At 41.7% G+C, this 15,194-nt stretch overlaps 1 protein-coding gene across 4 annotated transcripts in view; it reads left to right on the top strand.

Moving 5' to 3' along the window:
* LOC129770733 (iron-sulfur clusters transporter ABCB7, mitochondrial) overlaps positions 1-15,194 on the top strand; it is a 54,880-nt gene that overhangs the window by 15,029 nt on the left and 24,657 nt on the right. The window contains exons 3-5 of one of the 4 annotated variants that reach the window (XM_055773765.1): positions 2,721-2,844; positions 3,589-3,743; positions 3,803-3,969. In XM_055773765.1, coding sequence (XP_055629740.1) covers positions 2,721-2,844; positions 3,589-3,743; positions 3,803-3,969 — 446 coding nt within the window. Of the gene's footprint in view, positions 1-2,501; positions 2,845-3,588; positions 3,744-3,802; positions 3,970-15,194 lie in introns of all 4 variants that reach the window. The other 3 variants (XM_055773763.1, XM_055773762.1, XM_055773761.1) reach the window with 3 other exon arrangements.

The raw sequence follows: 15,194 nt of genomic DNA, 5'->3' as shown, positions 1-15,194 counted from the left end.
ATTAAAAATGCTTGAAATCAACATTATTAAACTGTAATATTTTGCCGAATATTTTGAATTTTATGAATCAATTTCATAGTTCCTTCATCTAAAACTTGTAAACAAACCAATCTGTTAAAGATAGATTCGGACGAATCGTGTAGCGGTGTATCGAATGTCATCGTGTGTTGAATCAACGAATGACAAAAATCCTTTGACTCGTGCCACTCGCGTTGAAAGGTAATGAGTTTCGAAATGCGCAATGCCACCCCAGATCTTTCGAAAGTGCAGAAAAAATTAGCAGGAGTGATATTTTGTAGAAGAGATACAACAGAAAAAATGTTTTCCAGCAGATCCGTTGATGTTCACGGATAGTGATGTTCTGAAACAAATTTCTCCACATTCAGGGCAGTGGGAGAATTCTTAAAAATTTTACAGTGACAGAATGAAAAAAGAAATTATTTTAGCTATATTTTATTCTTTTATATATATATATATACAGGTCGGACTCGATTATCCGGAGTATTTTATTTTTGATTTTCGGAAATTTTGAATAATTTGTATAATAATTCCATATTGAATAGCCAATATGGCTATCAAATGAAAGGGCTTGACTAGTAGAATACAGTTATTTATTAAAACTGCAAATACAAAATGGCCGCCACCACAAGATGGTGGATCGCATATTTTCTCAGAACCCCATCAATATGGATATCAAATGAAAGGGCTTAACTAGTAGAATACAGTTATTTATAAAAAATGCAATTCCAAGACGGCCGCCACCACAAGATGGCGCCATATATATTTTTTCACAACCCCATCAATATGCTTGACTTGACTAGTAGAACACAGTTATTTATATAAAATGCAAATTCAAGATGGCGGCCACAACAAAATGGTAGATTACATATTTACTCAGAACCCCGTCAATATGGGTATCAAATGAAAGAGCTCGACTAGTAAAACACAGTTATTTATGACAAATGCAAACCAAGATGGCGGCCACAACAAAATGGTGGATCACATATTTTCTCAGAACCCCATCAATATGGGTATCAAATGAAAGAGCTTCACTAGTAGAATACAGTTATTTATGAAAAATGCAAATCCAAGATGGACGCCACCACAAGATGGTACCATATTTTTTCCCAACCTCTTCAATATGGGTATCAAATGAAAGGGCTTGACTAGTAGAACACAGTAGATCATGAAAAATACAAATCCAAGATGGGCGCATTTCTCAAATAACTGATTACTTTTTAATGGTTTCATTCAGCTTGCCCTGTTTGTATGTATGTTTGAGTGTACGTAGGATTGCCCCATATAAATATAAATTTGACCCCGTTCCTGATCACTGATTGATCTGAAATTGCCGGCTTCAATTCATACGGCACTTAATATCCTATCTTTCGGATCATTCTCTTGCTTTTAAACGATCGGATATGGTTCGCTGAGCTACTCCAAGTGTATCTGCAATTTCTTGTTGCGTTGCGTTGCGACGGATCTTGATCGAGTAAAGCCTCCAATTCTTCATTTTCAAACTTTTTAGGGGGTCCGGAACGTCCTTCGTCTTCCAATTCAAAATTACCACTTTTAACCGTGCAAACCACGTCTGACACGTTCGCTTAGTTGCAGCATGGTCACCATATACTTCCACCAAAATGCGATGACTTTCGGCAGCTTTTTTCTTCATATTGAAGTAATGAAGTAACACTCCCAACAAAAGCACTCTGGTTGGTACGAAATTCGACATATTCGAAGTGGCACAAAACTATGTTGTTTACGCTTTTTGACATATACTGAAAAAGACGCGCAATGACAGTAGCTTTCCAACGAATGTCTGGAAATTTGATTCACTGGAATAATAATCAAGTTATGCTATTTGTTGTAAAACCGAAGAAACTTACCGGTACACCATAAACCAATCCCGAGATACATCAAGTTTTATGAATTTTATTTATGGATTCTAAAGAATTCAAGCTTCAATGGCATTCAAACTACCAGATTGTACGTTCATGGGCGTTCAGAGTTTTGTATATCAATTTATTTTTCAAATATTCCGTTTGTTGCCTTGTTATCAAAATTATTGTTGAAACAATTTAATGCACACTATTCTCAATGTTATTACTTGTTTATGTTCTTGCAGTTAATTACAAAATTTGAAAAAAATCAAAATCACAACATCCAAAATTGTCTACATATTCGTATTAACTAATATTTGTTTTTCAGTTTGTTGTTTGTTGCTTGCTTTCCTCCACGAACCTAGTAGTTTTGTACCGTGCTAATTTATCCACATCTGTAGTTATAGCCAATAATGCATTTTATGACATCATTGAAGGGCTTCTGCATTCGAATCCGTTCTCTCCAATTAGATTTTCTCATTGGACAATCTCCAGATGTCATAAGATCATTTCCGAAAAGCAATGTAGCGATTCCTCCTGTGCCCCCATCCTAGCTATTTTCACACTTCTCCCATCGTCGAAAGCTGACGCTCTGCCGCTCGATACTACTATCTACAATAGGTTCCCAAACTAGTTGTCCACCTCCTCCAGGGCCGCTACTAGTGACGACATTGCATACCACCGCAGCCGTCTGCTACCGTGGTCCCGGTCCACTGTTGGCCAATGTTCAAGCTCTATCTGCGTCACATCAACCGCAGCAACAACAACAGCAACAACTGAAGAAATTCGAAGCTCCAACTACGCCTCAAAAACAACCAATCCGACATTGTTTTCATTTAGGACATCATCCCGCCTCCGGAGAGAACATTGGTACCTACGAGGGACCTAACATTACCGCTACCGATATGGTGAAAGCAATGGCAACATACATCTGGCCGAAAGACGATGCACTTGTCCGAAAAAGGTGATATCGATTGAATTGTGCTCTTTAGATGATGAATTTGTGTTTTGATGTATGTTACGAGGGTCACCATTTATATTTCGGGAATAGGAACAAAAACAAATAGTTAAGCTGCGAATATATTTTTATTGTTTTTCAAAGTACTCGCCACGATGATCGATACACTTTTGCATGCGCTTAAACCAATTTTCAAAGCATTTATTCCAATCGACACGAGCCTTTTTTTTGAGCGATTGTCAAATTATGTGGGATCCAACGTGAACATAATTTTCGCACAACTAATTCTTAGGGATGCCTCAATCTCACAATAGGTTACATGACGATCTTGCTTAATCATTTCGTGCACAGCATCGATGTTTTCTGGCACTACAGCCGATTTTGGACGACCTTCACGAAATTCGTCGGACAGCGAACTACGACCACGATTGAATTCACTATACCAGCGATACACAGTGGTTTTTGATGGAGCTTCATCGCCAAAAGTTAAATTAAGTTGATTGACGCACTCTTGTTGTGATAATCCACGTCGAAAGTCGTAAAAAATCATCGCACGAAAATGTTCACGATTCAGTTCCATTTTTTTGCCGAGACCAAACTTTCAACTAAATATAAAATAAACAAATAGCGTCCTTATGACAAAATGTTCTGAGTACGTATATCGTCAAAAATGTCAAACTTTACGATGGACTCACATGACATCAGTGTTGCCAATTCCCGAAATATAAATAGTGACCCTCGTACTTTCAGAGTGCTCATCTCGCTGGGACTTCTCGGGGGAGCGAAGGTTCTGAATGTGTGCGTGCCGTTCCTGTTCAAAATGGGCGTAGACAACTTGAGTGGACTCAGCATGGATTCGGTTCCTCATGCAGCTGCTTCGATGACGATTGCGGTTCTCTTAGGATGTATGCCAAATGATTTTTTTTTCTCCTGTTATAAATTCCATACTTGTAACATTTCACAGATGGTATAGCGAGAGCTGGCGCTGCAGCTTTCAACGAGTTGCGGAATGCAGTGTTTGCGAGAGTTGCACAGCATTCGATTCGAAAAATTGCCACCAATGTGTTCCTTCATCTGCATAATCTTGATTTGCAGTTCCATCTGAGCAAACAAACGGGTGCATTGTCTAAGGTAAGGTACAATGACGAATTTCGCGCCAACCCGTCTATGGGATTGGTATGACCCTCTCAGAACCGTATGAAACATTCTGGGCATGATGATTTTACCTAATTAAACAACGTGGCATACCTAGTTTATCGAAAATTTATCTAGACTCACTAACATATGGAAAAGGCTAAATATTTATGAATAGTTTTTATAATTTTTATTTTTTTTTTACTCGAAAATGGTAAGTCCTACAAAAAAGTGGTCTATGTAAGAGTTTTAGAAAAATAATTGAATTTTCAGAAAAAAAACTGAAAAAATATTTTTTGAAACCCTACACTGAAAAAAATTGATTTCAAAAACTAAAAGTCGATTTTCTCAAAATGGTCATTTCAGATTTTGATGAAATTGTAGATAAATATGTGCCCTACAACATTCCTATATATCGCAACTTGTGCATATTTAAGGCAAGACAGTTTCTCTAACAAAAACTTTTTCAAGATTATTTCTTGAATATTTTCTATTTATTTTTGAGTGTACAGTTATTGAAAACATCAATAACAGGTAGAAATGGATTTATGGTGGCGTTTGGGTGTCAAGGTATAGTTTTCAGCTTATTTTTGTAGTCCAATACACTATGTTTCAATTCAGAGAGCAACAACAAAAATCTCTTGATCGGTTAGGCATCGAACAGTTGTTGTAGATTTAACTATCTGTTAAAGGATGAATAAAATTGCTCTGCAGTTGTTTGAAAATTACCAGTCGTGACCGGCAGCAAATGTAGTATTCCATCTTCGTGCTTGTGAGGATTGTGTTTCCGAAACATCAATTCACGAAGAAACAACTCTTCTATTAGAGGAAAGCGGAAAAAAAAGAAATCGTTTTTCAACAACGGCTGACCACAGACCGTTGTAATTGAGGAACGATTTTAAAACCAATCGATGAATTTGTGCCGTATTTCGTTGATAAAGTAGACAAACTCATAGAGCATGACTTTATTCACAAATAGCAGTCTGCTTTTTTGCGAAATAAAGAAAAGGATCTTTGACGCAAGGAGAAATAATTATAGTTTGTGATTTTTTAGAAAATTATTCATAATTCAAAATGCGGCACAGGGTTATTACTGGAATAACTCGCAAGCAACTATTCACCCATTTGAAATATACTACAAAAAGATGGTAAACTATAAAACGTAAGCTTTATAGTTATTTCAGAAGTTTTAGCACACGACACTGTGGCAGTGCAGTTGTTTATAGATAAATTAAAAGAATTTGTCGGACTAGACTAGAATCGGACGGACTAGAAGCAGAATGGTATTTCTTTGCCATCTCTCACGGGAAAGGACCCTATGATGCAATAGGAGGGACTCTACAACGAATGGCAAAGAGAGCATGTCTTGCCCAAGATTACGGAAACACAATCCAAACAGCACTAGATCTTTATGATTGGGCAGTTAAACAAAATGACAAATGTATCACGAAATTGAATTTTTGTTACGTATCCAAAGAACAGCATACAAAAAAGGCGAGTGAGCTTGAGGAACTATTCAATCACGCGAAAAAAATATCGGGAACACAAAAATTTCATTGCTTTATTCCTGTAGATGAACATAAAATCGCAGCCAAAAGGTTTTCAAATTCAGTAGATCATCCCAAAATCTTCGAAATGTTAGATAAAAAGGAAAAATAGGAAAGATATAATCATTTATCTCTTAGAATATAAGTTCACATGTACATAATATAAGATGAGATGAATAAAAATTGATTTAAAGTCAAAAAATGTAATAAGTTTTATTACATTCGATTTTAAATAAAGAACTCTAAAAAAACTTATTCAAATTTATTATTATTATTACTAACTGACCTGGCAAACTTCGTCGGGCCCAAAATTTGTTTTTTGTTATCAATACCTTCAAACATTCACGTTTTCTTACTAAGCGCATGTTCATGAGTCCAATCGCAGAACTGTTCATTGATTGATCTTCTAATCGACCCCGTTGAATTTACCTTTTACTATGAAATTCCGAATACTTCTACCAAAACTCGTCATTATTATAACATATTATTTTCAGACACAATTCTCGTTCAAGATTTTTCAACCACTTCCAAATAACATGTTTCTCCGTTACATGGAATTAATGTTCGAAACAAAAAATATGCTAGTAATTTTTTTTTTGGCTGGCTTTATGCACTGAAAAAAGAAATAAACTTAATTTCAATGAAAAAGGTTTTGTTAGAAAAACATTTTTGCCTTAAATATGCACAAGTTGAGAGGTGTGGGAGAGTTATAGGCCACATATTTATTCAAAATTTATCAACCATTCCATCAAAACCTGAGATGACCATTTTTTTTTTTTATCCAAAATATATATTTTTATTAAGGCTCATATGGCGTCAACCTGACGGAGCCGGGAGTTCAATATTTCGACAATGTTTGCCTTATAACTATGTTAGTAATATGTAACCGATTACTCGCGGTTGGCTCGAGGTTAGTATTACAAGTGTTTTCGTAATTGTGATGTTGCTGTCTCCAATGCTCTGTACCTGTGCCCGACACGGGATACTTCCTTTTGGGATGCAGCTGACCATTAATCAGCAACGCCCCCTAGTCTGTACCCCATATCTAGCGTGGTGCGTCTTCTCGACTCGAGGAATCCAGGATAGAATGGTCACTAGCCGGCGCAAACATCAGCTCGTGTAGAGTTGTCATGAGCGATACAACCTTTGGCTCTTGTTGAATGATCAGTGGACTGCACAACCTTTGGCCCGTGTATCTATAAAGAGTGTGTGTATGTATTGCCGCGACTAAGTAAAAGTTTATAGATCGGATAGGAGGGATATGAAACAGGGACACAACGAAGGAAACATCATTAAACGTTGACATCGGCGTTTCTGAGGAACAGGTATAGATGAAGCAGAAGATCAGGATCACGGCTACCTAAGATATCCCGGACGGGGATATCCGATTGTCTGCCTTTTGCTCTCAGTGCTCTAGAGAGCTGAGAGCGAGCAGCATGGAATCGGATACACGACCAGACAATATGCTCGATGTCGTGGTAGCCATCGCCACAATCACAAAGATTGTTTGCTGCGAGCCCAATGCAATAGAGATGCGCGTTTAGGTTGTAGTGATTGGACATAAGCCGAGATATCACGCGAATGAAATCACGACCTACATTCAATCCCTTGAACCATGCACTCGTCGAGACCTTAGGAATAATCGTGTGTAACCAACGACCGAACTCATCTTCACTCCACATGCGCTGCCAACTAACGAGTGTGTCCTGACGAGGAATGTGAAAAAATTCATTATAGGCAATTTGCCTTTCAAAAAGTGTGCCTTCTGAAGCGCCCACCTTAGCTAGCGAGTCCGCTTTCTCATTCCCCGGAATCGAGCAATGAGAGGGAACCCATGCTAAGGTAATCTTGAATAATTTTTCGACCAAAACACTCAATAGTTGTCTTATTCTTGTTAGGAAATAAGATGAGCATTTATCAACTTTCATTGAACGAATTGCCTCTATTGAGCTGAGACTGTCTGAAAAAATAAAATAATGGTCGATGGGCAATGTTTCAATGATCCCTAAAGCGTAGTATATCGCACCCAGTTCAGCGACATACACGGAACAAGGATCTTTGAGTTTGAAAGAGGCACTGGAATTTTCATTGAAGATGCCGAAGCCAGTGGACCCGTTTATGAATGAACCGTCAGTAAAGAACATTTTATCAGATCTAACTTTCCCATATTCTGCCGAAAATATCTCCGGAATGTAATTGGAGCGTAGATGATCTGGGATTCCATGGATCTTTTGTCGCATGGACAGATCAAAATTGACAGAGGAATTGCAAAAGTATGGGAAGCAAACATGGTTGGAGATGCCCGGTGAAGGGTGCACTTCATGGGTAAGGAAATCATGGTACAAAGACATAAAACTTGACTGAGGAGTCAGTTGGAGTAGATTTTCGAAGTTATCAATCACCAATGGATTCATGATCTTGCAACGGATGAGAAATCTGTAGGATAATTCTGTGAATCGAAGAGTAAGCGGGGGTACTCCTGCCAAGACTTCGAGACTCATCGTATGTGTCGAATGCAAACACCCCATTGCTATACGCAAGCAACGATATTGTATTCTCTCCAGCTTGAGAATATGAATCCTGGCAGCTGATCGGAAGCAAAAACTGCCATATTCTAACACTGATAATATCGTTGTTTTGTACAACTGAATGAGGTCTCCTGGATGGGCGCCCCACCATGTTCCGGTTATTGTTTGGAGAAAATTGATTCTTTGCTGGCATTTCTGTTTCAAATACGCAATGTGTATTCCCCAGGTACATTTAGAGTCAAAATATACTCCAAGGTATTTGAAAAACATCGAGTGCCTGATCGCTTTGCCAGATAGGTGAAGCTGGAATTGGGCGGGTTCGTGCTTCCTAGAAAAAACGACCATTTCGGTTTTCTCCGTAGAGAATTCGATACCCAGCTTGAGAGCCCACGTGAACAGGTTGTTCAGGATATCTTGCAAGGATTTTTGCAGAACGGCGGGATTAGTACCGGTGATGGAAATAACTCCATCGTCTGCAAGTTGTCTCAGCGTGCAGTTTCTAGTTAGACAATCATCTATATCATTGACGTAAAAACTATACAAGAGGGGGCTTAGGCAGGAGCCTTGTAGGCCCATAAAACTGTATCGAGAAGATTTCAAGCTGCCATGATTGAAAAACATGTGCTTTTCTGAGAGTAAATTGTACAGGAAATTATTCAGAATTGGCGAAAGTCCACGATTATGAAGTTTCTCTGAGAGAATTTCCATGGAAACTGAATCAAATGCCCCTTTGATATCGAGAAAAACGGAAGCCATTTGTTCTTTACGAGCAAATGCGATTTGGATTTCAGAAGATAGCAGCGCGAGACAATCGTTCGTCCCTTTACCTCGGCGGAAGCCAAACTGCGTATTTGACAGCAAATTGTTCGCTTCAACCCACTTGTCCAAACGAAGTAGAATCATTTTCTCTAACAATTTACGAATACAGGATAACATTGCAATCGGCCTATACGAGTTGTGATCGCAAGCCGGCTTGTTGGGTTTTCGTATGGCTATCACTCTCACTTGTCTCCAGTCATGCGGGACAATATTCAGCTCCAGAAACTTGTTGAACAAGTTCAGCAAACGCTGTTTCGCCAAGTCGGGAAGATTCTTCAACAAGTTGAATTTAATCTTGTCCGACCCCGGAGCTGAATTGTTACATGAGAGGAGGGCAATTGAGAATTCTACCATCGAAAAATTCTCATAATCGCATTGGAGCGGAATGTCGCGTACGACGTTTTGTGCAGGAACGGAATCGGGACAAACCTTTCTTGCAAATTTGAAAATCCAACGGTCAGAGTATTCCTCACTTTCATTTGTATGGTTCCAGCCACGCATTCTCCTAGCCGTATTCCAAAGAGTGCTCATAGCTGTCTCCCTTGACAAACCATTGACGAATTTCCGCCAATAAAGGGTGTGTCACATCAAATTGCATCACGGAAAAAACGCTGTAGAAATTTAATTTTTAAGAATTATATCTTCAGCTTTCGCTTATAATCAGATAAGAGTGTATAGATCACGTTGGCCATGCTTCACTGTCAATTTTTCGTAAATTTGGAAAAATGTCGTCGAACGAAAAAGAGCGTCGTGAATTAATCCTGTGCACTCATTTCGATAATCCGGAGTTGTCACATCGGGACATCGGTAAGATGCTGGGAATCGTCCAATCCACGGTCAGCAGAGTACTAAAACGATACTTCGAGAACCTAACCATCGACCGGAAGGTGAAGAACGGCAAAAATGGATGCTCCGTCAGTGAAAAAGATCACAAGCGCGTAGTTAAGCAGTTTAGACGTGATCCGAGAAGTTCGGTCCGGGATGTCGCCAATAAGCTGAATTTGTCAAGTTCATTCGTGCAGCGGACTAAGCAGCGGGAGGGCCTGCGTACATACAAGGTTCAGAAGGCTCCTAACCGCGACGAAAGGCAACACATGGTAGGGAAGGAGCGAGCCCGGAAGCTGTACACCGAAATGCTGACGAAGCCGCATTGCCTGGTAATGGACGACGAAACCTACGTCAAAGCGGACTTTCGTCAGCTGCCGGGCCTGTTGTTCTTCTCCGCAGAAGACAAATTCAGCGTTCCGGAGGAGATTCGCAAGCAGAAACTATCCAAGTTTGCCAAAAAGTACATGGTGTGGCAAGTGATCTGCTCTTGCGGAAAGCGGAGCGCCCCCTTCGTGATGACCGGCACGGTAAACGGGCAGGTTTACCTTAAGGAGTGCCTACAGAAGCGCTTACTACCACTATTGAAGCAGCACGAGGGCCCGACCATCTTCTGGCCGGATCTTGCTTCGTGCCACTATTCAAAGGACGTGTTGGAGTGGTACGAAGCCAACGGGGTCACCTTCGTGCCAAAGGAAATGAACCCGCCCAACGCGCCGGAGCTTCGCCCAATAGAGAGATATTGGGCGATTATGAAGCAGGCCCTCCGGAAGAACCCAAAAGTTGTCAAATCGGAGGCGGACTTCAAGAGAAAATGAATTTCTGTTCAAAAAAAACTACAACCTGACGTTGTACAGAACCTTATGGACGGGGTAATGAGGAAGGTACGAGCATACGGGCTTGGGCTCGAAGTATGAATAAAAAGAAAATGCCAAAAGTTGTTTAATAGTTTTTGTTTTACTGTCTAAAATTTTCAAAAGGATCGGTCTACTGGGCGAGTTTCTACAGCGTTTTTTCCGTGATGCAATTTGATGTGACACACCCTTTATCCTCGCTTTTTTGCTTTAATCACACCTTTTAGTTTGGCTTCTAGAGCTTGGTACTTTCGAAACCATTCCACTAATCCAGTTTTCCTGAATTTTTTGAAAGCGGATGATTTTTCAAGGTAGACCTTTGAACACTCCTTGTCCCACCAAAGTGATGGAGGACGACGTCGGAAAGTGGTAGCAGGAACACGTTTCTTTTGAGCTTGAAGTGCGCTTTCATAAATCAAACTCGATATAAAGTTATACTCTTCGAGTGGAGGAAGTTCATGCATTGAAACAAGTGCTTCAGATATTGTTTCTGCAAATTTTCTCCAGTCAATATTTTTCGTGAGGTCATACGCAATATCGACTGACTCACGAGAACCTGATTCATTGGCGATCGATAAAATTATTGGCAGGTGATCACTATCGTGGGGATCTTGGATTACCTTCAACGTGCAATCCAGGGATAACGAAGAAGAGCAAAGTGATATGTCTAGCATACTTGCCCGTGCAGGAGGGTTGGCTATCCTAGTTGCTTCCCCTGTATTTAAAACTGTCATGTTGAAGTTGTCGCACAGATCATAAATCAACGTGGCACGGCTGTCATTGTAGTGTGACCCCCATGCTGTTCCATGGGAGTTGAGGTCACCTAAGATTAGCCGCGGCTCCGGCAATGCCTCGATGATATCAAAAAACTGATGGCGGCCGACCATGGTTCTTGGAGGAATATATATCGTGGCAATGCAGAAGTCTTTGCCATTGATTTGTGTCTGGCAAGCGACAACTTCAATGCCTGTCATCGATGGGAGAGTGACTCTATAGAAGGAGTGACATTTTTTGATCCCCAATAGTACGCCACCAAACGAGTCATTTCGATCGAGGCGAATAGTGTTGAAATCGTGGAAATTCAGCTCGTCGGCTGAAGAAAGCCATGTTTCACAGAGGGAAAATACATCACAGTTAGAACTATGAACTAAAAATTTAAATTGATCTAGTTTAGGGATGATGCTTCTGCAATTCCACTGTATTACAGTGGTCAAATCCTTGACCTCTTGCACTGAATTAGGCATCGAGGGAAATGAACGCTGCTAAAAAACCACATTTTTCTTTCAAAAATGTTCTCACAATCGGAAGCAAACATAATACTATGCTTTTAAGAGGGTCATTCATATTTAAAGCATTTAAAATGTTGTCCACCAGGTCAGAAAGCGCAAGCAAACCAGATTGTGGCTGTTGCCTCGACCGCGAAAATGGAACAGACGGGGTGGGTGCTGCTCCGGGAAGTGCTGAGGACCCCTGGTGCGTAGAAGAACCGCTTAAACCAGGAGGTACTTGCTTCGGTCTATTCTCAGCACGTTCAATTCGAGTTTTCATTCCAACTTGGGAAGTTTCGGTCGTCTTTCTGGGGAGTGATGGAAAAGAAGTAATTTTTCTTTTCCTGACGGCACCCTGCGATGTACCGGAACTTCCTGCATTGGGAGCGTAAGCAACAGGCTCGTCGTTCTGCAGAATAGAGTAGGGATTGTCCTGATTCGTTGGTACGGAATTCTTAAGCATTTCTGCATAAGTCCGCTTGGAACGTTCCTTTAAGGAACGCTTGATTTTCTCCCCTCGTTGTTTGTACATCGGGCATTGGATAAGATCATGAGGAGTCCCGCCGCAATGAAGACACTTGTGCTCTTTCGCGCAAGGATTCTCATCATGGCTGTCTCCACAATCTGCGCAACGTTTTTTATTGCAACAATAAGCGGCCGTGTGACCGAGTTGCATACATTTGTTGCATTTCATTACCCGGGGTACAAACAACCGAACAGGTAAACGAAGTGCACCTATTGCAACGTATTGGTGTGTTGCAAAAGTTTTGGAAAGGATGGATCAATACTTATGCACTGCTTTCGGGGCCACATGTATATATTAAACAGTGGTCGGTAAATGGCTGAATACAGCGAACATATAACTCATTATGATGATCCATTTATGATGGTAGCCTATGATTCAGCAACTCCTATCTCTACCTCCCCGTGGTACCGACTGGGATACGAGCAACCTTCGGAAAGATCGAGTAACCAACCTCGGTGGGACCTTAGGTCGTATGCAGACAGAGAAGGGGGCACTCGGGCCCCAAAGCTTAAGGTGTGTATACGATCCGTGCCGATAGTTGAATGGTGGAAGGGGCGATACAAATATGAAGCCGCGAACGGACCCTGTGGGGTACCGGGGCAAACCTCACAGTAATGTTGCCCTTGCTGTGGTATGGCAGGGTAGTCCACAGTCGACCATATATTTTCCCTAGCGACTCGTGGGAACCACATGAAAAGCAAAACCAACCCAATGCGAAGATCGAAGCGTATTCATCACCCTAAGAAGTGTCCTTGTTGTGTTAACTCAGTGGCATCGTCGTCCTCATCGTCGTCCTCATCGTCATCATCGTCCTCATCATCATCGTCCTCGTCCTCGTCCTCGTCCTCGTCCTCGTCCTCGTCCTCGTCCTCATCGCTATTCCCTTCTCCGGTTATAGATATAAATCCGGATGAAGAATCGAAGAGCGAGCAGCAGTGGTCTGACCACCCATTAGCACCGTCATCGCCATCCGAAATGACACAAGACCCACTGTACGAAGAATCGAAGAGCGAGCAGCAATGGTCTGACCACCCCTTAGCATCGCCATCGTCATCCGAAATGACACAAGACCCACTACACGTGGAATCGAATAGTGAGCAGCAATGGTCTGACCACCCCTTAGCAACGCCACCCTTATCAGTATCATGGGAACCACTAGCATCGTCATCCAGAGTGATGCAACTACCCCAGTCCCCTTCTGTAGACATAGAGTCGTTTGATACACAGCAGACGATCCAATTAGACTCTCTGAAAGAACTCAGAGTTGTCCTAGAGCCGATAGATGCTAGTCAATATGATATACAAACCATAAGACTATCTAGAACTGAAACAAGAATGTTCATCTTGCACCACTACGACATGGGTGATTCAGTGTCGGACACCCTCTTGGCATTGAATTCCACATATGGACAAACTGTTACTCGTAGAACGGTTACGATGTGGTACAAAAGGTTCGATACCGACAGGAACTGCGCGGATCGTCCACGCAAAGGCCGTCCGAAGGCAATCGATAACACAGCAACACTGCTTGCTGATGTGAAACAAAACAGCCAGCAATCTACGAGGTCTATGGCCCAGAAATACAACTGTTCGGCAGCGACTGTTATGCGAACGTTGCATAAACTAAACTATGTGCCAAAAAGAATGGGATACCACCCACACAAGCTAGACCCAGTCAACCTTGCAAAGCGGGTGAAACTAGCCCAACGACTACTCAGACAAAGTGAACGAGACCAGGGTATGCTCGATAATTTGGTCACTTGTGATGAATCTAAGATACCCATGTTTGCGCCTCACAGAGGCATACATTGGATCGTAAAAGGCGCCATGCCGAAGACAATCGCCAAAGACAGGATGAATCGCAAGTGGAACATGCTCTGTGTGTTTTGGGATCGACGAGGCATTATACACTGGGAATTGCTAGACAAGGGTGTATCTGTTAACCGTAAACGATATCAGAAGCAGCTGGAAAAGGTGGCTGGTATACTGGGAGTGAGTAAACATAGGCCGGTACCCCTACTACACGATAACGCTCCGTGCCATAGGGCACATGAAACGATAGATAAGGCGAGGAGCCTGGGATTTAACATATTGAACCATCCTCCTTACTCACCAGACATCAGTCCATCGGACTACCATTTATTCAGGTCATTGAGTAATAAGCTTAGGAATAAACTCTTCAGGACTAAGGACGAGATGAGCGCATTCCTAAAAGAGTTCTTCGATAGCAAGCCTCCTACGTTCTATGCCAGAGGCATAGATTCCCTACCTGCGAGGTGGAAGCGGGTCATAAAATACGGTGGTAAATACTGCTTCTAGGTCAGTGTTATGTCATGTATGTTATGTGTTGTGTATCGTCCAATAAAAAAGAGAGAAGCCCCCCTAAATGTGTGGGGCTTCTCTCTTTTTTATTAAATTCCCCTGCGCCTTAATCTATGCAACACGCATTACATCTGGTTCTACGGCTAAGTCCCAGAAACGAGGTCATAAGTCGAAAAAATTCTAAGTCCGAACAATATTCTAAGTCCAAGAAATATGTTCCCGGATCACCCCCCATCGGAATCCGACCCACACCCGGCACTGGTACTGATTACGGTGTCCCAAGTTGCCCCGATCGAACGAGGTGTCTCTGCTAGCGGTATAAGCTGTGCACCATGTCCTGGAATGCAAAGTAGCATGTTTTGGCAAAGTCCCCCCCCCCAGCACAGCACAGCACAACAGTTTGTTCAATTTCTCACTGCGCGACCCAGCACGCAGTACGTGTAACAATGCCCCATCAGCATCGGCGCGGCACAGTAGCTTGTGCAGTATTGCCCTTGCGATGCGCTATGTGATGGGCGGGTGCGTCGTGTCCC

Source organism: Toxorhynchites rutilus, chromosome 2 (genome assembly GCF_029784135.1).
Source record: "Toxorhynchites rutilus septentrionalis strain SRP chromosome 2, ASM2978413v1, whole genome shotgun sequence".
Classification (NCBI taxonomy): domain Eukaryota; kingdom Metazoa; phylum Arthropoda; class Insecta; order Diptera; family Culicidae; genus Toxorhynchites; species Toxorhynchites rutilus.
The sequence above is the reverse complement of the archived record's forward strand: the minus strand, read 5'-3'. Positions and strand labels throughout refer to the sequence as shown.